This window comes from Tenebrio molitor, chromosome 8, assembly GCF_963966145.1.
Source record: "Tenebrio molitor chromosome 8, icTenMoli1.1, whole genome shotgun sequence".
Classification (NCBI taxonomy): domain Eukaryota; kingdom Metazoa; phylum Arthropoda; class Insecta; order Coleoptera; family Tenebrionidae; genus Tenebrio; species Tenebrio molitor.
Window position 1 is genome coordinate 7348658 of NC_091053.1, and position 27312 is coordinate 7375969.

Below are 27312 nucleotides of genomic sequence, written 5' to 3' on the forward strand. Positions count from 1 at the left end.
CTCCTAAGAAATTAATTTATTAAAAATAAAGATACAAAAGAACACTCAATTGGAGATACAGTGATAATAAATAAATCAATCTACTGGAAACTAGAAACGCGTCTTTCCACACGTGTTCATGTACAGTGATGGCGACTTGTACAACGGAGGCGATTCCGACACAGGCGTGGGCACCATCCCCGAAGGAATCTCGTCATACAGAGGTTCGCACTGGGTGACAGATTTGATAGAGTCGATGTCTGGCGGTTCAGGAATAGAAGCTGCTCGATAACTTCCCGTAGACGGTGGATGGTCATACAGATACTCTCTAGGATCTGCAACACAACTTTACGAATTAGCGCCCACATTAGTTTTCCTGGTATGAATGGGCTTTTAGCCGTCGCTGCCAAGCCTATTCAACACAGTTGCAAAACGAGAGTACGTGGGGTGGCAGTATTATACATATTTTTAAATGATAATAAAGTTGTCGAATGGGCATTTAAAATGTGGAAAGTTTCAACAGCACCTTACAGTTTCACTTCTGTGTTGAGGAGGTGGTAAAATTGGACACTACGAGTATATTGTCTGATTACCTTTTCCGGAAAGAGACGGAAAGTTCATGCTGCACACGACGTGGGTTTCGAATCTTTGTCCTTCACTAGTACTATTCTGATCTGTGGGACTTACGAATACTGGATTTTCAAACGTTGGAGGTTCTGCAACCAGATATACACGACAATTTAAAAACAATACCGAATAATTATTCTACCTTCTTGTGACTGAATTTTACGATTTTTATAAATATTTCATCAATTAAAAATTATAGCGAAAAAATAGTTTATAATAAATGAAAAAAAAAATGTAATTGACCCCGACGTGATTTGAACACGCAACCTTCTGATCTGGAGTCAGACGCGCTACCGTTGCGCCACGGAGTCAGTTGTATGTACGTTTCTTTACTTAGTATATCTTCGGCTCTATTTTGTAAACCTTGAAGTTGATACAAAGAAATGCATTTTATAAAATGAATAATTTACTTTCATTTGTTTACCAAAGTGATAAATTGTGCAAACAATCACTATCGACAATTAACACGAGGAAAGCTTAATAAACTTATGTTAAATATAAAAAGTAGTTTGGCAAAAAGGTATCAGCGGAATGTTCAGATAATATCAATATCGGGTGACTTTTGATGATTGAGACCAATTTAATGGGTTGGCAATCCCGAATAATTGGTACAGTAGTGGAAAGCACGGAATTTCGGGCAGCAATTTATGTCATTTAAAAAAAATCAATGTAGTCTAAGCTTTATTGTCATAAATTTGACTGAACTTCAAAATAAACTGTCATAATTATGCACAAGCACATTTCAGTATTTTCAGTTATTGATTTCCAAAGTTTAATAAAAGTTGAGTTTTCGAAAAATCACATCTAAGCACTTGCTACTTTTCAGGATTGATGAATGCAATTTGTCAAAATGTCGTGGGCCTTTAAAACTGGCCCACTCATGCCAAAAAAGTCCCAATTTACACACAAACTCGTTAAATAAACTACGAGTATGTACTATTTTCTACAAACACTAGTAAAAAATCAATTTTTTTTTCGACACTGTCAGAATTTGAGAATTTTCTCCTATGTGAACGGATTTTGATAAATGTCACAACTGGTCAAAACGAAACGTCAAGCTAATTTTAAAGGTTTTAAGCGATTTGGAGCCTTTAAGGGGCTCGTCGAACAAAAAAACATTGTATTCAACTCGTTCGTGTGTAAATTGGGCCTTTTTGGCACTCGTGGGCCTTTAAAACGCTCGTTTCACTCGCGTTTTAAAATGGCGGGTGCCAAAAAAGGCCCAATTAACACAAACTCGTCAAATAAACTACTATTTTAACACGGCGTACGTGAATTAAACATTTTTTTTTCCACTAATGTTAAAAGTAATGACAAGTCGTTTGTCACAATGACGTTTTGACAGAGCAGCACAGAAAGACCCACGAATCACGAATACCAGACTATAAGCTCTACCTAGCTACAATCGAGGGACGGTGTTGAAAACAGACAACACTCCATGACTCAATGCTCTTCTGCGTCCTGTTTGCAATTATATTTTTAACATAACCTCATTTCTTAAGTGTTTTTAAGGGTGTTTGTACTGTTTGTAGAAAAAATAGTGTATGATATTCCTGTTAAAAGTGAATTTATTTTGTTCGAAGGGTTTCTCCACTCGCTACGCTCGTTCCGAAATCTTCCCTTCTCTCAAAATAAAATCTTACTTTTAACACTTATATCATAAATAATTATTTTCTAATTTGCTGTTTGAACAAAGCTGTTAACGCATTCGTTTTGACTCTTTTCGATTTGGTAGAACTTGACCTGTCTCGTGCGTCCTTGCAATCGCTCGCAGTATTACCTTGTGATCAGGATGATTTCTGTCCGGAAAACGTTCGGAAAAAACCCTCGCTGCCTCTGTGACGTTACGTCCACATTCTCCAACAATTATAATCATTTCGAGATAATCAGCGGGTGAATACATGCTTATGGGCACATTAAAACGTTTTGGCTTCACTCTATCAAATTTAATTTGACAGTGACATTTTTCAAAAAACCCAGGCACCCACCTTTAAAGAAGTTTTGCTTTTTTATTAAAACCTAGTAAAAGTACACACACCTTGAGGGCGCCTGTCTCTGATTGGTTAGCTTTAAGTTGTCTTTTCTCGAATACCTTTCAAGCTAGATTTTATTTTCTTTACAATTACAAATCTTAATGCCGTCTTGAGTTTCCTCATTTTCCCTAGGGCGCAAGTTGCAAAAGACCCTGTATACATTAAATGTAATGTTTCAAGTACTATTCCGGACACGGAGTCTTGGCCACAACTGACATTTAACTGACAAATATGTGTGAACTGGCCTTTACTGAATATAACCCAACTTTTGACTCGATAATGCCATTTCCATGCCTTTTTGATGTCACAAGAAAAACTTCATAGTGATTTTTAATAATTGTCATTTATTAATGACACTAATGGTTGGTTTACATCATTTTTTTTAGAAATGTCTATAAAATGTTGGCCAAGATTTCGTGTCCGGAATAGTACCTACCTGTAACATTTTAAATTTATCTAGTGTTTAAGAACACGTGGGAGGACTGGGGCAATTATTTTGCTTTCCAAAAAAAATGTGGAATTCCCTATTCATTTTTGCCAAATTTTTAATAGTATATTGGGATATGTGTATTACATTCAGTAATTTCAAAACTATTCACATTTGTCAAAAACGCTGAAACAGGTCGATTTTTATTTCTCATGATGCTTATTTTAAGTTGCTTCACTTGTTCATGACGTCATCCAGTTTTGACTTATGACGTCATCACCAGTTTTTTAAAATGACGACCCCCACTTTTTTCTTTTCTTTCTAATAGATCTTGCTACTAGCTAAACGATGAATGAAAAAAATTGGTACCTTACATAACAAATTTTTTGAGAAAATCATAAATTTTACTTCAAAACATTTAATTTAATTTTTAATTTAAAAGTTTTAATTGAGCTCAAACAAAAACGACAGACATCTAAGGTTAACAATAAAATTTAATGTAAATGTTGAAATTGTCCCCCGCCAACCATTTGGAACTCATCGAAACTGTGTACACTGCGCTCAATTATGTAAGGGCTTAGGTATATCTTCCATTTCAGTGCGAATTCTCTGGCGTAAGTCTTTTACATTGTTTAGACTATTAAAAGAAATCTTCTATTTTAAATTAACCCATACAAAAGAACTTTTAGATTAAAAATTAAATTACATTTTTCAAGTAAAATTTGTCATTTTCTCAAAAAAATTGTTATGGAAGGTACCAATTTTTTTTTCATTTATCGTTCAACCAGTGGCGGCTGGTACAGGAGGGGCAGATGGGCAATGCCCCCCCAAAACAAATTGTAAAATAAGGATAACAATAAATATAAAAATCGTTATATAGTCTATTCAAATATTTAAATTGTAATAAGTTCGAATCGCCTTTGTAATGTGACAATGGGTGCATTTTGTATTTTGCGCGCTGCTCAGCGTCATTTGGATCTTGCGTTACAAAAGCGCCTCGCAGCGTAGGCAAGCACTAGCTTGCCCCGCTTCGTTTATTTTTCCCTACGACGTACGACGCTTCTACAAGTTCTCCGAGAACATCATGTTAAAAAATCCCTATGACGCCGATGCCCATCTCTGTGGGCAAGAGCGACTTTGCCCACAGCGAATAAGAACACATAATTTACCGGGCTTCATCGAACGTTGAATTGTTTTTAGCTCGATTGCATCCGAAGTTATGAATTTCAAATTTTAACGAGATTTCAACTGATTTGCAAGTTCGCAACACTTGTCGTCTAATTTTTAATCAAACGTGTGTTTAGTGCTTTTATATATTTTCTGCTTTCAAGTGTAGTTTTTACTAGCATTCTGCATTAATAGTAACATTAGGTTTCAGTCGTGCTCTACGCAGTCGTGCTATTTACGAATATTATCATGAATTTCGTTCAATCAATTAAAAATTTAAAAACCGCTGTTGGACTTGGATTTGAAGAGCGGAAAGAAATTAAACAGTTGGGTCCACCTCGTCCAAACCTGAAAATTTGATCAAGGGTAAAATTGTGGTAAGAAATTTTAACAGAGGTACAGTCTGTTTTTTAATCAAAGAACCACAACACCGCAATTTACACCTAAAATAGAGCTGACAACATTGTACACTTTTGACCTAGGGTGAAAAATCTCATCATATAGAAATTGAGGTTATTAGAGATATTAGAAGCGCAGCATGTTAATAAAGTTAACAATAACTAATAACAACTAATTTGAGAGTTTAATAAATGTCTTACTTTGCGAGGCATTTTTAATAACACGTTCAAATTTTAGATGCGAGTTTGCGTACTTTCAAGGACATTAAAAATGAAAGGCGTTGGCGTTGGCTTATAGTCAATAGATATCATTAAATTTCCTAAATTTAGTAAAATTTTATATTTGCAAACCTAAATCAACAGGTCGTGGTTCTTTGATTAAAAAACAAACTATATGTACAATAATGCTAGTTGGTTATGTGCTTGCCATGTAAGTAATTCATTTTATTGTTTCGTGTGTTTGGTAATGGGATCCGCTGATTGCGATCCTGCCTGGGTTCAGACCGGTGTTACAGATTTAAAACATTTGGGCCAAAAAGTTAAAAAGCATGCAATAAGCCAAAAACATTTATTTTATTCAGTCGAGTTTGGAATTTTGGGCAACACGGACCTCCGTAACCAGCTGAGTGGGGTATATCGCCCCGAAATTCAAAAACAATGAAAAAGTGAAACAAAATCGATATATTTTAAGAAAACTTATTGATGCGATAAAATTTTGCGGGGCATTTGAGTTAGCGTTACGTGGACATGATGAAGGGATTGAGAGCAATAACCCAGGCATTTTTCGAGGTTTGATAAATTTAATTGCCGATGTTATCGATATTTTAAAATTACACATAGATCAATCTAAAAACACCGTGTTCACTGGCACTGACATGGATATAGACAGCAATAAAAAAGTATTGGGTACAATCCGAATTGATCCAAGTGTGCCCTCCCTTTCAATTTGGTCACGAGCCGCCACTGCGTTCAACTAATACAAAGGTCTTTCAGAAAGAGGAGAAAAAAAATAAGGGTTGTCTTTTAAAAAAATTGGTGATGACGTCATAGCTCAAAAATGAATGACGTTACGAACAAGTGAAGTAACCTCAAATAAGCACTATAATACTATGAGAAATAAAAATTGACCTGTTTCAGCGTTTTTGACAAATATCATTAGTTTTGAAATTACTGAATATTCCATAAGTAGTTTCCACACTGTATAACAGAATCGAGGAAGAGTTTGAAAAATCTAGACGAAGTCTGGGGGTGGCTAGGGCAGAATAGTGGCGTAACAACAATATTAAGTCATCTACTTCCTCCTATGCCCTGATTCACGTTATGAAAACTGAAATTTGTCTCGTTAAAGACACTAGAAATAAACATGGGAATCCTACTTTTCGCGTGGACACCCAGTATGTTAAAATTATATTAAAAAATACGTTGGATTAATCAAGTTATTCTTTTAAGTTTCGTAGTCACTATCAGTCTTCTACTGTGCCATAAAACTTTAAGACTTTAACCACAATATTTAGTTCCCAGGCAGGTGTTGTTGACTGTTTACAACAATTTGCAAGAACATATTGTTTTATTCTGTGAACATATCCTTTAGAGAAACTTGAAGAGAATTGTTCAAGTTATTATGAAATAAATAAAACTATTAAGACATAAACATAACCGCACTGATTTTATAATACGTACTCTCGTGTCAATAATAAATACTCCCTAGAATTCGAACTTTTAGGGAAATCACGTTTTTCATGTTGTGTGTAACTAGAATTTTCAAAAGTAGAGGTATTTTCATATTTGGTGGCGGAAACAAAAGACTGAGAAATGTCACAAAAATGTATTGTCAGTGTCAAATTTGTCATAAACGCCGTAAAAAGGAATGTCGAGGTAAATTTAAACTTTCGCTAAATTGATTGAAAAAATAAATTCTAAGGAAACCAATTTTTGTCAGTGGTTCAAAAGGAAAAGTTATTCTCATATAATCAAACGTATTACAAATTTTGTCTCTAGTTCGACGATGAATAACTTTCTTATTGCCAGTTTGCTGCATTTCTGTCGAAATCACGAATGTCTTTGAGAAATTTGACACTGACAATACAAATTTGTGACATTTCTCAGTCTTTTATTTCCGTCATCAAATATGAATATATCTCTAATTTTGAATGCTTAAGGTAGGTTACTATGAATTGAGAGATTAAGTCCAACTAAATATGCCGCCAGAAACCAAAATTGATTGTGCAACAAAAAACATCTATTACTTAGCGAGAAATAGAGCCATATGCCATATGCAACTGTGTCAAGGAATTCGCTGCCTTAGAGTTACGATATTTTTTGTTTGTCACCAGAAACAACATAGCCTCCAACCTAAACAAATTTATGGCAACCTAGTAACGAGTATCCTTAAATCATCGGGAGTAATATCTGTTCACGTTGGAATGAACATCAGTGGTGCAAATGACCTGACCTGTTACTATGACAACTCATATGAAAGTTAATGCCAAATGTGTGCGATCTGCACCACTGATGCTCAATCCAACGTGAACAGGATATAATTTATTTTTGACAAGATTATAGGAGTCCAATTTGTAATGTTTAGAATAGGTACGTTACACTTACAAGATTAAATTATACATTTATTAATAATTTAGCTGCTGGCACGCTTCTGGTAAATACAAGACAAAGTGTCGTTATTCAGGGTTATTATTATAAGTGATTGTAGTCCAAAGTTGGCGTGAAAACTGATTGTAAAATTTGTAGTTGCCGCCCCATATGAAAATGATCAAAATTATGTGAATAAGTGATTACCTACAACTTACAACAAGATTTCAGTCGATGCTGCCAGTCGTTGAAAAAATATGACCACACTGTATAATAAAGTCAATATGATAAATTAGTGATTGAAGATTTTTTTAGTTTTACACAACAGATTAGGTCAGCTTGGGTCAAGTTAAGTCAAATCTTCAACTGTTGAAGAACTTCAATAGAAGCCGTTAGAAGATTTGATTTAGGGTAGTTTGTTGTTTGCAGTTGGCAGTTCGTAATAAATTAATAATGTTGTTTCGTGACGTCATTATTTCAAAATGTTGTTGTAAGTTTCGTGTTTAGTCTGTCGGTTAATTTGTGTGTAAACAATTTCGTTGAAAAAGAAAGATTTTAATGTGTCGATTTAATGTCAAACAAGCCATTTTAGAGATAGCACTGAGTAAGTGAGGTTAAGCCTATCTCCTACACTATTTTATTTACAATGAAATGCATTCTATTCTCATTTGTTCTTTTCAATTCGCTATTACCAAACAAAATAAGATGTTGGGCAAATTGTTTTCAGTGTCAGTTTAAATTTAACAAATTAAAAGAAGTTAAGAACAAAAAAGGTGGCAAAAGAAATAATCCTGTAATAGTTTGTCCGGTGTCACTGTGAAAATTAGAATTTTTTATTCAGTAAAAACACTGAAAGGGTTAAATAAATTTTAGTACAAGTTGAAGACTTGCAAGCAACACTGTATTGATGGTTGCCTGAACCACTGTATTTTTATTACACTTTTTATTTACATAAAATGTAAATATCTAATTCAGAATATTAATGCATACAAATCTTTTGTCTTTGTGATATTTTAACATACTTAACACCTTACCTGGTAAAGGAGTGTGAAAAATGCTGTGAGTGTACACGGCTACCGTGGAAACCCCTTTACTCCCGCCTCCCTTACTCTTGTTTGTCGTTTTACTCCTCTTGAAATGATGAGCAGCCACGATAACAACAGCCAAGATAATAATCCCGACGGAAATAGCCGTGGCAGCACTGGCCCCGTTCACCAAATCATTCTTATAAACCTCCGGATATCCTCTTTGTCCATCATCACCTAAATAATTTTCTTCACCGGCACTCGTACTGACCTCTTTTTCTTTCACTTTCGCTTTTGAAGATTTCACAATTTGAGCTGGTCCCACAGTCGTCAAGACGTACCTTCGGCCATCCCTGTCACCACCAGACATGTAATTATCGATTGCCATCTGATTGACCGCTAGATTATCTTCATGGTCCGCCTCCGAAAAGGGTGTTTCCGTCGTTTCGAAAACTGGAGTGGTCGAGATGAAGTTGTTGTCAATTTCGAACTTGCCGTTGTTCTTGAACGGGATCGAATTGGACTTGAAGATTTTGATCGTGTGGGGTTTTGTTGATTTTTTTGTTGGGCGAGGTGAAGAAAGGGTGGTGAAGGTTGCTTCACATTCGCCCGTGATGGGGTCACATGCGGTCGGTGAGTCGCAGTTGCATCTTGTTTGACAGTTTAGGCCGTAGAAGCCGTAGGGGCACGGCGATTGACACCTTAACAGAAATCAGTAACATGTAACAGCATAATTACGAGAGAGGAATGTACATAGCCGTGTTACAAATACAAATGTTCACGAATTAAGTAGGAAAAAGTTGTTGAATGGTTTAAATAATTTCAACAAAAGTTGGGGAAGCTAAAGAATGTTCGTAACTATTTTGTGCAGCCAGTCGCTTATAACAAAAATAGCAGACGTCTAGTGTTGCAAAATCAATATTATCTCCGGCAATAAATAACATCTCAAATAAGTTTTGTGTGACAGTTAATACAAGGTTTTTTGTAATAATGGTTGCCTCTATCATGTTTTTATGTTGTCTAGCAAACTAATATCCTTTTATCAAAATTACATACCTTGCAGTTTTTATTTCTTTTTGTTAAACTATTTTGTTATTCACAAGACTACCTACGTTATTAAATTTGTTTAGTTACGTGATGAATTTAGAAAATGCAGTTCTCTGACTTCGTGTTTTTAAACGCTTTTCTCTGTTCCGGCTCATTGTTGGGATTAAAATCTTCGTCATAATTTTCTGGCAAAATGCTCTCCTTTTATCAAAGTTGCATGAGGTAGGTTATTCCTTTTCTCTATTGATTTGTTTTTGTTGTTTATGGCAAATTTCTGTATCCGTAGGAATGTTGTTGAAAACTATTCAGTTTTTTGCTAAATGAATAAATGTACCTATAGAAAACAGATGTTGTTTTTATCATCATTTTTATTTGTTTAGGAAAAACGTTGAGCTATTATTCAAAATGTGTGTAGGGTCTTAAAATGCAAAGAAATATTTTTGTTGTAATTTTTTTTTAAATATTTTGGTAACAGTATTAGGGAATTTATGGCTTGTGTGTCACAGTAACTTTCTTCCTAACACCATCCTGTAAACGTCTGTGGGGCTTCTATTGATGCCTGTGAAAGTAATTAGGTAACTAAATTGGTATGAAAATTGCCCATTCTTCTCTAATTACAAGAAAAAGTCAGTGTCTTTTTTGATGAATCAAGCATTAATAGCTATTTATGCACCAAGGGCGTTACAACGATGATTACGCCCGAAGAACGATGAATCCAGCTCGAGGGCTTTAGCCCGAGAGATGGATATCGTTCGATGGGCGTAATCATTCGGTGACGTTGTGGTGCATACAAGATTATATTTTTCACTATACGTGTTCTTAAAAAAAAAAAATTGGCATCTTTGCAATTATGAATTGATGAGGGCGTTATGAATTCATTACGCCCGCTTATTCTTATTACGCCCTGTTATTATGCCCCGGTTGTTATGGACATGTTTACGTATTTCGTATCCTAGGAGTTATCATGCAATTATACTCAAGTGAAAAATAATAGTATATTATGATACGAGTCTTATAAGAAGCATTTTATCGCACGCACGGTTTTAGAGCACGACGAGCGTAGCGGGGAGTGCCCTAAAGGAGTAAGTGCGATAAAATGCCTTATAAACGAGATGTCATACAGTATTTTTTCTACTTTGCCACTTTTTCAATGAAAAAAATAATTTGAAAGTCTGGGGAATTTATCGCCAGTAGGCAACATATTTTAAAAGCGGCTATGAAAATATTTAATTTAAAACGTCATTATTCATTATTTTGTGAAATTTGTTTTTAGTATTATTATTATATCACGCCTTTTTCTATTACGATACGCAAAACAGTATCGTAATAGCATCAGTACGAACGCAAAGTAGAAAAAAGTATTTTTCATTTAGAGGAAGTAACAAAAATATGTAGCGGAAAGTGGGATAAAAATTAAGATAAAACCACAGAGAAGGAAGAAGAGATGCAATAGATTTAAAAAATAAAAATGTGTTGAGAAGAAAGAAAGAAATCTGTCACAGGTGAAAAGGGAGATGTTTTTGAGTTGAAGATGATGATAGGATTAATGTGAAAGTCAAGTGCTGGAAACTAGTAAAATTGATTCACCTTAAAGGGTAAAATTAAAGAATATGTAGAAAAGCAGAAGGAAATAATAAAAATAAATAAGAAAAGAAGTTTAAAAAATGAAGATGTATCACATGTGGAAATCTACCTAGAAGCGACAGAAGGTACTTGCTTAATGGTCAATTGGTTGATAAAGAGATGACAACAAAAGTGTTATATATCAAAGATTGAAGAATCAGAGGAATCACGTGTTTCAATGAAAATGAGACAACAAATAAGTAGGTATATCAAGTAATTGAAAAGTGTTGCATTAAAACGAAAGACAAAACTAATCAGTAGTGGTGTAAGAACACGACAGCATTTTGACAGTTTCAACTACACAAAGGACAAGCGTTTCATCTTTACAAATTAAAATTTTGAGCTCTGTTTCTATTTTTGTTTTCAAAATCATAGCCTTAACATCTACGAGTACATGCAAATAAAATTTACATATTCGTTCTGGGGAAAGTTTGCGAAGAGAATGAGTTTTTTTAGAGGAAGATGTGTCTTCAGACGTAGATGCACCAGGGTCAATTATCTTGTCATATTTTTTTTGCTTTATTTTCTTCACTGTGCCGCGTGCGGTAAAATATGAGGTAAGGTGAGTCATGACCTGTCTGAAATGCGTGGGATAAATAAGATATGTATATCGCACCGTCCTAAATAAAACTATAAAAAAAATGTAACCGTTTTTCTGCTCCAGTTTTGGACAGTTACTGGTTGAAAAATTTGCATTTTAAAATAATTAAGTGTATTTTTTGGCACGCTAGTTATCATATGACTTATTTATATTCGTAAATTTGAAAGCAGAACAATAATTCTTCAGCTTTTGTAAAATAATTTAAAATTGAATTGATTGCTTGGACCAGTTTTCCATAAGAAAAAAGAAAAAGATGCAAAACTTAGAATACAAAAAGAAGCAAAAACAAATTATTATAGGTTAATTGAAAGTGGAAATAAATAAATGTAAAAAAAAAAACAGAAACTGTTGACATGGATAAATAGTAGATAGGTACTTCATGATCTAATAGTTATTTACATTAAGTAGAATAGGTAAGATAGGGATATTTTACTGCGCAAAAATTAGGTTTCAGACTCGAGGCGAAGCTGAGTGCCTGATTAATTTGAGCGCTTTAAAATACCTCCATTCGACAATTTACCGGGTGTTATGGAAGTCCACTTAATAAATTTAACCACCAATAGGACACATTAAAATTAACATTGTTTTCTTTATCATTTTTTCCGCAAATTCATCAAAACAGAGTTAAAATTAAATATAATTTGAACCCTAAGATTCATACCCGCTCATGTGTTTACACGTCCATTGATAACGAAGTACGAAAAAAAATTACTCGATTAAAATACTTGAATGAAAAACAGTAAAAACTGTTAGTATTAGAACAGCGATTGTTTTTTTTTTTCAAAAAAAACTAGTTTTTATCGTAGAAAAACATTTTCACTCCCTTTTTCGTTTCAATTGATGATTATCCCACGAGCGGAGTGTCAAATTAGGGATTAGAGAAATGTAAAAAAGATTATTCGATTAATAAAAAATTAATATGTATACCCTAAAAAAATACTCCCTTATTTATCGGTGGATTTTAATTATTTATACACCAAATGAAATGGTTGTGAATGCTTGGTTTACATTAATTTTTTTTTTTTGAAGTGCCAAAAAATGAAGACCTAAGTATTTTGTCCCCAATGAAGTGCCAAAAAAATGAAGACCAAAGTATTTTGTCCCCAGTGGCGGAAAAAAAATTTCGTCCACAACTGTCATTCCACTCACTTACGAGTATGCTGTAAAGCAGCCTTTAGGAACAAACTTCAAATGTTGACATTTTTCCATCAAATTGTGTCTATGTTCTTATGGGTGACAGTAATAAATTTCAAATTTTAATTTGCAAACGTCAATCATAATGACAGTAAAGGTTAAACTACACCCAATTTTTGTGAAATGACAGGAAAAGAGTGGACGAAATTTTTTGGCCGGAATAGTACAGTTCTATTCAGAAAAAAAGCATACAAGTAGTGAGCCCAATTTTGGCTAAATTGTCATATTGTAAACCTATCTTTTAATTGTTGTTACTTAGAAACCCGAACCTAAACATCTGCTGATAGCTGGATTTTATCGATGTATTTTTCAAAAGTGTAATTTTTTTGTCTTATTTTAGGCAAGCATTACCCAATACTACAAACACAATTCAAACTGTTATTCATAAATTTATAGAAAAAGGCAACTCTTAGCAATTTAACAACTACAATTTAAAGATTTATAGAGTTTATAAAAGCAATTTTCACACATTTGACATACAAAATGTCAGTAATACGTTTTCTTGGAAACGATTAAATTAATTGTCCCATTTACAGTAGCCCTTAATACGTGTACGCCTTTTTTAAATAGAAGTGTACATAATTATTCCTTAATAAAAAACTTCCAGGTTTGTAAGTTTATGCGCAATTCTAATATTATTTTTCCAATTACACATTCTGCCAATGAATCTGTCCACGTAGCTCTTAGTTGGGATCATTTCAAGCAAAATTAAACAAAATTATCCTATCAGAAATGTGGTTATAACCTAACCTAAAAATTTGACGTCGCTGATGTAATAAACGTCTTGCTCAAACTTTCAATAGCTTGTTTTACATTATGTTGAAAAGAGATAGCAATACAACAGTTGTTCTGCTTATTATCTATGTCCGAAAACTTTTTCCCTGCATACTTAATGACTTACCGACTTCCCGTCCACCCTGCAGGACACACGCATTCTCCTGTAACCGGATCGCAGGACTCGCAGGCACACCTCTTCTCGCAGTTTTCGCCCCACTCTGCAGCATCACAAGCTAACAAACCAAATCAATTTCGTATTTCGCGAAAAACTCAACGTTATCTACCTGCATCACACAGCTCCCCCTTGTAACCCGGAAAACACGAGCATGTTCCTGCTACGCACGTGCCATTAACGCAATCTGGACAAACAGGTGTGCACTTGCCGCTATCTTCGACGTACCCGGAACAGCATTTGTCAATGAGATCGGCGACTTCTTTTTCCTGAAACCAAAACAATTCCTGATTAGTCGGAATCAGTTGAAATTTCGTAAGTTTTCAGGTGTTGCGACACGGCGAAAGAGTCATCCCAAGCGGATGTCGTTTTGTTCACGATTATTCAATTAATTATGTTGTTCGAAGGGGGCGTGGGCAACAAAACATAATTAAGACCATTTGGTCGAAACGCCCCGGAGAGATCCCGGATCGATACCACGACTAGGAAGATATCAGTTTCCGGTTAGGGGGGACAAGGATTTTTGCCTGATCGGTGGGCACTCCTATTCGCAATTTATAGATATTTATTAACGTAACGGTTCTTGTTACAATAGAGTATTGACGTCCGCTTTCGCGGAACATAGTCTACCAAAGCAGTTTTTAATTTGTCCATTGAGTACAAGTGTTGCATGTTCGTAACACTCTTTGAAGTTGCTGCCTCCGACATATGTATTTTAAAAATATGACAAAAGCATACACAATGGCTCAGACTTCTTAGGAGTAAATGCAAAGATGCAGAGAAAAAAGAATAACAACAATGTTACATACATAACAATAAATTGTTTAAAAGTGATTTCTTTTGGATTCTCTTCGTGTTTGCGGTTGTGCTAGCGACCTGTCGCCATTTCTTATCTCAACATTACCCAACTCTTGATATCCCCGTTTAGCGTGGGTAAATTGGTCAATAAAACAGTACAGCAGTGACGTGATTTAAAATAATTTGGTTAAGTAGATGGAGGCCGTTGCATAAGACGATGGACGGCTAACACACATGTACTACTACGTTTCGGTCTAGTAACCTCTGGTGAAAGCATGATTATATCCGGCGATAAAAGAATTTAATTCGAAAGATGCTGATTTATCTTGAGGGGTTGTCGAGTCGAGAGAATTTTATTAGGTTAGGTGTTTAGGAAGTAAATTGGGAGTAACGAAGGGTGACGGTGATGATGACAATTAGTTGGAGAATAATTTATTACTTCCTAGAAATGGGGAGGAGGAAATTTGTCAGAGATTAAGGTTCGTTTGAGTTAATTAGTTCAAGGAGGAAAGAGTGTTGTCCAGGAAAAATATTTGAGAGGACGAATGAGGCGTGGAAGGGTCTGCATGTAAAGTCTTTTAAATTGGCTCCAAATATGGATTAGATTGCACACTTGAAGATATAAATTTAGATGGGAAAGAATCTAGTTGAAATGATAAGAGTTGAGAAAACAAAAGTCAAAAGGAACAACTTTTCTATCTACCATTTTGCCGAAAAACGATGTTTAATTCCAAAAAAAAAATGGAGAGATTTTTCACTAAAATAACCCTACGCCACTAAATACTGCAATGGCTAATTGAGATTAGCGCTAATATGAAAAAAAAACGTCCATTTTCATCCAGAAAACGTGTTTTAACGCAGAAATCGAAATTCAAAGAAATCTACCCGTATAGCAAAAAATCCACTTCGTAAGAATCTGGTTGTTTCATGTTTTTAGGTAGCTTAGTTTTGGAGATATGAACGGTTTTAGGAAAACCTTTCCTATTTTTTTAAGCCACTACGCAACGTTTTTCGCAAAAATGGCAGAGAGAAAAGTTGTTCCTTTTGATGAGTTCTATTACCAGTTAAAATTAATGCACCTATTTCAGAAACACCCTGTATGTACGAAAAACCCCCATACGAAAAAATAATCGCTAATTGTTCCCTTTTTGTATAACGATCTATAAGATTTTACTTGCTCTTATATCGAGTCTTCAATTGAAAAGTTCATCAAGTAGTCTTTGAATTTTTCACTGTGAAGTACCGGGTGATTGAGATAAATTTAGTGGGTTGGCACTCCCGAATATGTAATTAATCTGTTGATTCGCTTTCTAAGTTTAGATTCTCGAAATAAATAATGACAATTGAATTTATTTTGACTTTTGAGCTGTCATATTTTAACTTGATAATCAAATGTAGAAACATAAGATCGTAAAGGTGTTGCCAACCGAACAAAAATAATTTCAATCATTAAAAGTCACCCGGTAGGTCTTAGAAGATCAATGACAAAAGTTAGGTTAGGACCACGTTAAGAAGTGACATTTTTGACTAAATTTATTATATAATTATAAGTAATGTTAGTGCCAGGTTAACATTGTGTACGTTGTTCCAACACAGCGATTAATTTGCTGACTCAATTCTCGGATAGATGTTTATTTAAGAAATTTAATTTAATTAAAGTTCAATTCCACATAAAACGAAACTCAACGCAAAAAATCCGTAACAGCCTTCTTTCTTCTTTCATCAAGAAGTCATAGCCAACTTGATTAACTTTTCATTTGAATACCCGTTATTTACAGAACGCCATAGTGAAATAATGATAAGCTGCGACATTTTTTTAACGCTCTATACCTTCCCTTTTTTTACTATTTCATAAACAGATGTTTTACGCATCAAAAATAATGAAATATAACACAGTTTTCTTAACAGTTGTAAAAAAATATTATAAAATATTAGACATTGAAATGAGCTAAATTAATTTCGGTTAAATAAATTATGTTTTCATGATCTCTATCTAGGTCATGGCGGAACATTTATCTTGTCTCACTCTACACCATTTGAATACCATCTTCGATCCAAAAACCATTCGAAATTTTGCTTTACAGAGCGCACTTCCTTTTCCCTTATCTGTATTGCAATTGCTGTTACAGCTTCCGATTTTTCTTATATAATTTGTCTAAAACTGCATCTGTTCCAACAATAAAAATTGACATTCTGGAAACATGATACCATGAATGCCCACTAGTTGATCAGGCTTTGCAATTTTACAATCAACGAGACATCGTGTTGGTTGTGCATTCCATTATAAAATCTACCCTAGATTTAATTAACTCAGATGCAAATCGTTCTACCCTGTGAGCAACAATTACTGATTGAGTTGGCAATACATTTTGGTGACTTTTATGTTATGTTCTAACGAGAAAACCATTTTATTAATAAAAGATTACATAAACCAAGACGTTTACATTTGAAATGTATGCCAGCTGTCAATAATGTCAATAAAACAAACCGAAATAAAATAGATACAATTCGCAGTCTTGAAAATTTCATGTAAAATTTGTTATTGCCAACTGAAACAGTTATTGTTGCTCACCCTGTATTACAAATTTTGTATCTTCCCTAGTCGGAAGTAAGATTTTGGTGTTGGTGAGTGAAGCTGAACCGTGTGGGTGTTCGGTTAGAAGGTTAAGAGAAAGTAAACGAATTGTCTCGATGGTGGATTCAGATCGATCGAATGTTACTTGTCAAGTTTACAGTCATTGGTTGATGAAGACAAATACTATCGTTTATATAAATTGAATACAGATAAACGACGTACTTACCACAATACGCGACACATTGATCAGTCTTGTGGTGTAGAAGGAGCATCGTGGAGGAACGTTCATGCACCATTTGTAATTTCTTGCTGTGGAGTTACGTACAAAATACTCGGTGACGTTGATGGTGTACCTGGAAAAAGAAAAGCTTCTCAAGATTTAGTAGTTTTTGCTTCTACCTTCCTCGAGTTTGTCACTTTGTTCTTTTGAAAAGAGACCAAGGAAACCTATGTCAAATCTATTTATCTTGTTTCACCACGACAGATGAAAGTGGAAAGTCCTTATATCAGAAGAAAGAGCAAATGAGATACTTTTGCAAAGATCAAGAAGAGATTATCTAGATTCTAGAATATACAGGGTGTCTCAGCTAAGAATTTCGAGCCTAGTAACTCAGGTATTTTCCAGCGGATTTTTGTGAAATTTAAAATGCAGATATTTTAGACGGTGAAGGATAAAATCCCATTAATGCAATCACCCAAGTCTTAAAAACGTAATTTTTACATGCCTTTTTAAAATGTTGAATCAATTAAGATTTACATAAAAAATTGATCGTCAATAAAAAATGTTGTAGGGAAAAACTCGTCCTTGAGAGACGTCTGGTTTGCAAGAAAAAGGCAAAAAACTGTGTTAAACGTGGCTGCAAATGCAAAAATCGTAGACGCGTATGAAACAAACGCGCAATTTTGCAGAATTTTGGTCATCCCTTTTCGCAGAAGCGCAGCTGACATATCTTAACCTTACATTTTGTAAAGCCTACATTTTTCAACAACATTGAAATTTTTGCCGCTGTAGTCTATTTTTAGAGTATTTTCAATAAATTTTCACAATTTGACGTTTCTAATAAAGCGCGCCCAATTTTGACAGACTTTAAAGGGTGTACAAAATGTTGCTTGGCAATAAATCATCAATTGTTTCAAAAGGTAACTGCTCAAATACCTTCAAATTTTGCATTAATTTTTTAACGGCAAAGTCTAATCTTTTTGTTGAATCAGACAAGTGATTTACTTAATAATTTTCGATAAAGGAAACATGTGTTAAAATTACATTTTTTAACTTGAGGTAATTTTATTATTATTAATTGAAACTTCACGGTCTAAAATATCAGCATTTTAAATTTCATAAAAATCCGTTGGCAAATAACCGAGATATTAGGCTCCAAAGTCTTAGCTGAAACACCCTGTATAACTAGCAGGGATGAAACCAACTGCTGTTCTAAAAGAATTAATAAAATGATGCCACTTGTGTCGGCGCAAATAAGAAAAGATAAAATATTTCAGTGTGAGAAGAATTTAAATTACCAAAAGTATCAATCTAGAAATTGTGCAATAAAGATATTGAGAAGATATCAAGCGTTCAAATGAAAACCTGGGCTGAGTAGGCGTTGAAGAAAGTAAATCATTTGAAACAGTGTAAAGTTTGAATTTCCCGCCGTTTGACATGAATGACATTTGTTTATATTTAATCGGCACATAATTAAACGTGTGTGTTTTTACCAAAAGGTCCCAATTAGATATTTGCTTCGAGAATGGGAATCGTTAGTTATTCTATTTCTAATGTAAAACATTGCAAGGAAAGAAAAAAACAGAAAGATTTTTTGTTTATAAATTTCAGGTTAGCTGTCAACATGCTCTAATTGCAATTGTCAATTTACAGTTAAAAAAAAAAAACAGATGACGGTTTCCAACGCCAGGATTTTATTTGAACGCCCGATAGAACTTTTGACGATGTTTTTAAAGTCTTACTTTCTGAACGGTTTCGACGAATAATTAAATTTTGTTGTATTTCATGACCAAAATTGCAATTTCTTGCCATTTTTGGAGTGAAGATTAAATAGTAAATAATTTTTTTTAACCAAGTTTCAACAGCACCTAGAGACGCAGCTGGATTTGGACGCAGTCTGAATTACAATAATTGAGGAAATTCAATTAAAATTAATTAAATCAAATAATTCCCTCCCCTCTTTCATCCAGCGTAAACAAAACACTCAATACAGTTGTGGGACCTCGACCAATCTAAATTCTTAACGAATTCCGCAAAACTAGGCGTGCAACTTTTCCTCTGGTCCATTTTTATGCTTTCCGGAAGCTCTGATACTTTCCTCGATCCTGTTATAATTCTAGAACCATCGACCGGCCAGCATGCAGGAAGGTGCGTACGTCGTCTTTTCACTTTCGACGGAATGTTGCTAGGATCACACGTAGGAGGTAAAAACTCGAGCAGATTTAATGTGTCATTATTGGTTCGAACGGAGTAAATGGTTCTCGGGGACTGAATCAGTCAAGGATCGACGGTTTATTATTTTTTTCAAGGTGGAGTGTTATGCAAGACGGATGTCCGTTAATAAAACGTTAAGTAAGACGCACATTAGCCGTAATTGCAGCTGAGGTTAATCGAATAAGATTTAAATCAGCAGATTTGTTTGGTCCTCAGAGAAAAAAGTAGGATGTTGGATTTGATGGTTTAAGGTGTCAGCGATTGGTTTCTTATCAAGAGTGAAAGTTTGGGATTAGTGCATTAAATATGAAATATTTTTTAGTTTCATTGGTGCAAGGCACGTTATGTAATTGTTTGGAATTTTTACCGATAGATCGGTATGGATTTCCAGTAGGTTTCAAAAATTACGTTACATAAATCGTATTACGTTTTCATTAATTTATAGCTGTCACTACAAATAAAAGAAAAATTGACAAGTTCAGCTTAATTGAGTGAAAAATAAATCTACAGTCGTAGATCGATTCATACAGTGAATAAAAATATTTACGTAATTGCAATTTTTCAACTTTTAGAGTTAAAGAAAGAACTTTGGAAAATGACAGATGGACCGATGACTTGTACGAGTCAATCTAAGAGTCGACTTTAGCGTGTCGCGGGCACTTTTTGCCCTCACTCGGTATCGATTCAGAACAGTTTAAAAATGATAAATTCCATCACATCACATTTGGCATAAATCAGTAGCCCAAGGCAGTCACTTAAGTCGGCCAAATAGAGCTTATCGCACCTCTTTCAAGCGCACCCACCAGCTTTTCACGCCACCAAGGACGTTCTCGTGGAGAGTGATTGAATTGACATTGAAAGTGAATCTGATAACACCAGATTATATTGTCGTGCGCAAAACATAAACAAGCTTAGCGGCGATAAATCAGAAACGGAAAACCGGAACATGCAGTTGACTGTTCTGATTAGAGTATGTGTCAGAGCAGTGAAGCATTTGTAACGAAAGTAAAAGTATTATCTATGTTTGCTTGTATGTATCTGGTGAAAGAGTTGGTTTTGTAACTGGTGGAGCGATACGGTTTATACAAAATTTGAGTGTATGGACGGCACGCTAACCTCGTTTTGGTTATCGGGGTTTTGCAACTTTTTTAACAGATTTGGCGCTTTTTCCAAAATTTTGTCACGTTCATCTTAATTCGACTCGTAGATTGCCTTGTACAAGTCTAATTGTCAAAGTTGTCACAGTGGGTCATATTTGTCAACAGTGGGACAATTATGCATTTCAACAACATTTACTATACTTTTGCTCGCCGATCGTATGTTGTCATAATATTGGACTATATTAAAAAAATGTTTAAATTCTGACAGTGTCACGCAGTAAGTGCATTTCTATTCTTAGTATATTGCAACATAACCTGACAACATTAAAAATACCAGACAATAAATAAAATGCTAGGCACCAGAAATAAAAAAAAATAGATTTTAAATTGCACACTTAAAAATTATTTATACATTTTTTTACTTCTTAATATTACTTTTTTTTTTTTGTTTCAAAATGTGTAGAAAATTCCTGATAATTTTTAAAATTTGTGTACATATATACAGGTATATCTGAAATACGTGTGTTAATTTGAACCAATGAAAGAACTCGCCAATTTATGAAATTTTTCTCTATAACTTTTTGCAAAATTCGCAAAATTTTTTCAAGAGTTTTTGCCGCCAAATTTTTACCAAACGAGTCGTTTTGTCTGATTAACTAGTCTCTATTTTTTTTTTGTAAACATGATAATTTTAATTTTAAGTATTTAATTTTTTCTATAACCATGTAACTTTTTTGAGAAGGCTCCGTTTCTACAATTAAATCAATTTCTGACGCTTTTTCGTAAAAAATTCAAATAGAAAAAACGTTTCATTTAACAAGCTCTGCCACGTGTTGAAATTAGCTCACGCATTTTAGATACACCCTGTATATAAAATAATAAAAATTAAGCAATTTTTTGTTTTGGGTAGCATTTAATTGTAACATATTATAACGCCTTGAATGTCAAACAAAACTGGTCTTTTGCAAATAACCTTCAATACTGACTAAGTGATTAAAAATTTAAAAAATTTAACGTAATTTGAAGTATGATTGTTAAAAAATGTTTGAAGAAATTTTTCATTTTTATTTTTAGTTAGTGGAAATTATTTTAGTTGATGAAAAGTCTCTCATGTACCTCTGTTCTTCCTGGCAGACGTTCTCGCCGACAAGTTTTCCTGAAACCGTGTCACCTGCAAGGACCAGCAGGCCTATTGCTATCAACATTCCTGTTGCTAATCAACCTGCAAACAGAAACACATTACCAGCAGGAAACAGCAGTACTGTTTTCATTAATTTTTTTCCAGCGGCCACAAAAACCTGTCCAATGAATTTGGAACAGTTCCTTTCAAAATAAATGATTTTGTTGCCGTATTTACATAATAAAACACATTAGAATATTGCCACACATGACGTAAAAAACACGTACACATATTAGTAGGCACACAAAAGAATTGTTTGTCACCCAATTAAATAAATTAATCGAGAAATTTTCGCCGGACAATCGGGCCTGATTGAAAATTTTTCATTGTGCAACTGGGCCTCCGACAAGCAATTATGAATTTTTTTCGGACGCAACATTTCCAAATCTATAACGAGCGTTCTAGCATTGGCCTAGATTGGCGATGTATCATAAGTAAATCTAATTTTTCATTAATGCAGTTGCAAAATCGACAAGAACGTAATTTTGTCAAATGATTCTGTTTCGGGGGAAAGGTTAAAGGATTTCGTAATTGCAGATTCACCGGCAGGACGCATCCAACCTGTTGTCTCCGTTTCTGGGTTAGGTTTTTTTCAACAGTTTTGTAATCGAACAAATACCTATTTTGTCAATTGGAAAGGACTTGATTTGCATTAATTCACAAATTGTCGCTTTGTTAAGGTTAAAATTAATAACCGGACAAAGCTGGTCTGTTTTTAGTTGTCTGAATAATTATACTTTCAACGGCATTGCAAAACCCACAGGGTTAATGTCAGCGTACAAAGAAAGTTTTTTCATGCTCTCGTGGTTTTCTGCTCGTTCATTATTTATTTCTTTCGTTTGGAAATTTTCTATTGTTAATTACTATTTATGACGAGACGTTCAATATTTTTGTATTAATCTTCATGTATAATTAATTCCCAACTAGATTGTAATTTATGCCGTTTATCTCTTACCATCATAATGAGCTTCATTTTACACAACTGCAACCATTGTTGTTCTCGACATTTATTTTGGAAGATTATCTCGACATACACTCCGCCAAGATTCAGAGATAATTTATTTTAGATTTCTTAATTTACCGTTATATCTCGAAAAATGTCCTAATACATTTATTTTCTCATGCTTACTAGTACTACACCCCCTTCAGTTGACCTTCATGGTTAAGGTAGTTTATTCTTAATTATAAATATAAACAACGCAAATTTATACTTTTATGTTATGAAAGAAATATAGCTGTACCGTGTTTAATATATAGGGTGAATCAATCTTTCCGATTTGTTGCATAATTATTTCAGTAAAAAATCCTTCTATAAAGCAGTTTTCAAAGTTTAAAAATTTCACCAACAATTAATTGTTACTAAATAAAAGTTTACATCTTGTAAAATTTGAAAATTCGATATATATTTTTTTCTCCACGACTATTAAAGAATGAATGCATTCTTGTTGGATATTCAATGAAAGAATGATATCAATTCCACGCCCCGTGTTAGAATTTACTGAAATCCACGGTTGTCGGCCAATCACATCCCTCGTATTTTCATTCTACAACGGCAGATCGCCAATTGGAAGCATTTGTAAACAATAAGACGCGCATCGCGTAGCAAACGCTAAACAAGGCAAACTTTTAATTGTTAAATACAGGGTGTCCCAAAAATGGCGTACTAACGGTGCACTACGGTGTAGAAGAGATTACTGTAAACGTCAAAAAAATGTTAAAAAAATTCTATTAGACTTATTTACTGATTTGGCGGTCTTTGAAAGTGGCACTTAACAGGTCAATTATTTTGAAATATATGTATGAAATTGTCATGGCAGCTACCTCTCATCGTACATATTATCACAAAGTGCAAGATCACTCACTACCAATATCTAATCTTGCATAATAGAGAATTTAGAAGCTTTGAAAATCGAAAAAATTATTTTAAATCCACTACGGTAACATTTCAAGGTAATAATGTACGAATATATCTTTGTTTACATTGTATTACCGTTAATAATAATAATAAAAATAATTGATTTTTTTGTCGGAAACATTTTTTCCATATTTTTTTCATGTACATTTAAACATCCTCGATACAGTAGTAAGTAGTTAGTACGCCATTTTTGGGACACCTGTATGTATTAAAAATAAAATTAAATTGAATTTTCAAACATTGTTTTTCTTGATATAGTCAGTGGTGGAGAAAGTATAGTCTTCAACTCGCGTATAATGGCTATTATTCAAGAGAATAAAAATTGCAACACGAGCCGTACGCGAGTGGTGGAATTATGTGATTCGGAATTTAATTGAAAGTACGTCTCGTCGGTGTGAGGAAGATTTGCGGGTTAGAGGAGTCCATACCCATTATTAATTTTGCAATTTTCCTGCTTTTTCAGAATATTTTCATTTGAACAATAAAGAACTTCAATATCTACACATTTTTGTATTTCGCCTATTGGAATAATAACAAATTATCATAATAAATTATTCCATTAAAAAAATATTCACTTTCATTAAAGTGGCTTTTTTTTCGTTTTGACTAGTGTATTTCAGATTACATGAAAATTTTTAATATGAATTAGAATGGAATGTTCTACATATTGGAAAAGCTAAAAATAATGATAAAAGTGATTGTCGCTTAAAAATGTCATTATTTTTAAATAAAATCAACAAAGACGACCGATTTTTGTTGACTGTTTGTACTTCTAGCTGTATAAGTAATTGGTACATATTTAGGAAAATAAAACTGTTTTGAGTATTTTACTGAATTAGAATTTAAATTAAAGTTGAATTTATTAATCAGTAAGCAGTAAAACAAAAACAAAAATTACACATTGGTCAGACAAATAAATCTAAGGACTAGATTTTACAAATAATCTCAATACTTATTAAAAGTTAAAAAAATTAAAAATAACAATTGGCAGCTTTGAAAATTTTTGTAGAATATACAGGTTGTATTAAAAATGGCGCAGAATATTTACATTTACATAGATCCCTGTGACATAAGGATTAAGTGCCATTTTTAATTCAGCCTGTATACAGGGTGTTTCTGAAATACGTGTGTTAATTTTAACCAGTGGAAGAACGCGCCAAATCATGGAACTCTATAACATTTTTACGAAAAAGCAATACAAATTGATTTAAAATTTGGAATAAATTAACCATCAAAGTGTATACCCGCCTATGGGTAATGGCGAAAATTTTCTGTTGTGATAGAAACAGAGCTTTATTAAAAAGTTCCATTGTTCAAGAAAAAAATAAATAATCAAAATTTAGACTCTCATGGTTACAAAAAATAGAAACTAGGTAATCACACAAAACGACTCGTTTGGTAAAAATTGTGGGGTAAAAAATCTTGAAATACTTTTACGAATTTTACAAAATGTTTTAGAGAAAAGTTTCATAAATTGGCGAGTTCTTTCACTGGTTAAAATTAACACACGTATTTCAGAAACACCCTGTATAATTTTTTCACTCTTTCAACAAAATCTACAACATTGAGACAAGCCATTTTGATTTATTGTTAAAATTACTTTTTTCAAAATTTAAATTGCATATCTGGTTTAGCACACAAAATCAAAAATGTTTCTAATATTTTTCAAAGTTTTGTTAATTAGATTTTTTGTGTTGTTTCTAGTACTAATTTTTTATAAATTACGAAATTATGTTTCTCGAATAAAAATAAAAGCAAGAAAAATGCAACAAAAGAAAATTTTGTGTTTTGAATCGACAAAGAATCTTGACTAATAATTAATTAATAATAAATATTTATTAAATTTTCAAAACTTGAAAGTGTTGACCATCAATCGAATATTGACCGAAATTGTCATTGCATACGTGTTTATGTAGAGTAGGTGGCGCTTCAAACGAAGTTAATTTCATGTTTCCGCTTGTTATGAAGTAATGGACTGTTTAAATGTCATGTCAGTGACTTCGTAAACATAAATTTAGAAAAGCCCACAAATATCCAAAGTACAATTGTAAAAGTTTTCGCTTGACAGATTCGGTAGTCACAGTGACAGTTTTTCCATGTGCATCACATCATATTATTAGTCATAATTTTGGTAATCTCTGATTTTTTATATTCGCAGCACGATAAGTCCTTGGCACATTAAATTCCGTAAGGTATCAAAAATTTCAATTCTTTCTATTTGAGGTTAGCGGAAGATTGCACAATTGGAGCAATTACAGAAGTTCATGGTCCAAATCATCGAAATGTGATTCTGATTACCTTCGCCGATAGCGAGAACCCGAAAATTAAGTTTTAAAAATCACTACGTTTTTATCCGACAAATCAGAAAGTATTGTGAACGTTTTGCAACGTTTCGCACATTTTATGACATCTGCTTTGCATCGGAATACATTAGCATTTAATTTTTTTTGGAAAAATAATATCTGGCATCTTTGTATTTTGCAATAATGAAAAAATTCTTTTCACTTGTTGTCACTCAAAGTGGTGAAGTTCACCCACTCGTGCTTTATTTAAATTAGGAAATCGACAGGTGTTGGAAAAATGAACGGGAAATGTTTTGAGGTTTTTAGCTCGACTCGTCCAGCGAATTCTGATTGAGCTGTCAAGATTTTTGATTTTTCTGTATATTTTTGATTTTGGGAAATTTTCACGCTCCGCGCAAACCTTTTTTAGGAAATATTTGATTTGACAACATCTGAGTCAAAATATCACGGCCTCCGCCATTAAGATTCATAATTGCAATATTCGGAAAGACCAAGGCTTGACACCCGATATTACATTTCCTGTTTTGCTAAAAAAAATCGCAAGACAGGGAAATGGCCGCTCCTGCTTTCTACGTTCATTGTTTAGTGCCGTTATATTTTTACGTTTCGTATCCTGATTTACTTTCCGGGTATGATACACACCTTCTGTCTCAGGTAGCCACAAATTGTTCGCATTCACTCCGTAAACACATCATTCACTCGAACACTGCACGTTATTGGAGCAACTGTACAAGAGCTGATCTTCGTTGTTGCTTCTGTTATCATCGTTTAGAGCCGGGCCACAGCGGAAGGCTCATATGGTTTTAATATGTTGCGTGATTTACATCTCTAGGAGCCGAAAGCACTTGTTTCCATCAGGGGCGGCTCGTCCCGGAAATTACTGGCTCTGTAGGACTCAGGTCTGGGGCGCTCGGTGGCCAGATAAACAATTCCGCCCTGAAAGGATTCCTCATTTTTATTTCCGTATTGCCAATGAATACTAACAAAGCCCAGCGAATCAAAATTTAAATATCCTTTTCCATTTTGCTGGCTCCAGTCAGTTGAAATAAATGAAACAAAACGTTTCTGCGAAAGAAACTGGTTCAGCCAATTCAGACCTTTACAACTGGCCAAAAATATTTTCAAATGGAGATTACTTAAATGCAAATTAACTTTCTCTGATCAGCCGCCACTGGTCACTCCAGTTGATGACAAATAGTTTTTTTTTTCTGATTTTTTTTTCGACTCGTATCTCAGTTTGTTCGGATTTTTTCAATGATTCATTGTTGAAATGCCATCTGTTGTTTTGCTTAGTGTTTATGATCTAATACATAAAACGATGGTTTATTTGAAAGTCAGTGGTTAGTGTGGA

At 33.9% G+C, this 27312-nt stretch overlaps 1 protein-coding gene and 1 non-coding gene across 2 annotated transcripts; both read right to left on the bottom strand.

The window, feature by feature from the left end:
- Nucleotides 1-26759, bottom strand: NimA (Nimrod A). Its single transcript, XM_069056010.1, has 8 exons — nucleotides 26604-26759; nucleotides 21680-21785; nucleotides 17256-17382; nucleotides 13769-13925; nucleotides 13609-13717; nucleotides 8252-8943; nucleotides 573-695; nucleotides 1-314 (listed from the first exon to the last, which is right to left on the bottom strand). The coding sequence occupies exons 2-8, from the start codon at nucleotides 21766-21768 to the stop codon at nucleotides 91-93; spliced, it is 1521 nt and encodes a 506-aa protein (XP_068912111.1). The 5' UTR covers nucleotides 21769-21785; nucleotides 26604-26759; the 3' UTR covers nucleotides 1-90.
- Nucleotides 846-917, bottom strand: TRNAW-CCA (transfer RNA tryptophan (anticodon CCA)). Its single transcript has one exon. It is a non-coding gene; the product is annotated as a tRNA-Trp (tRNA).
- Nucleotides 26760-27312: the final 553 nt, after the last annotated feature.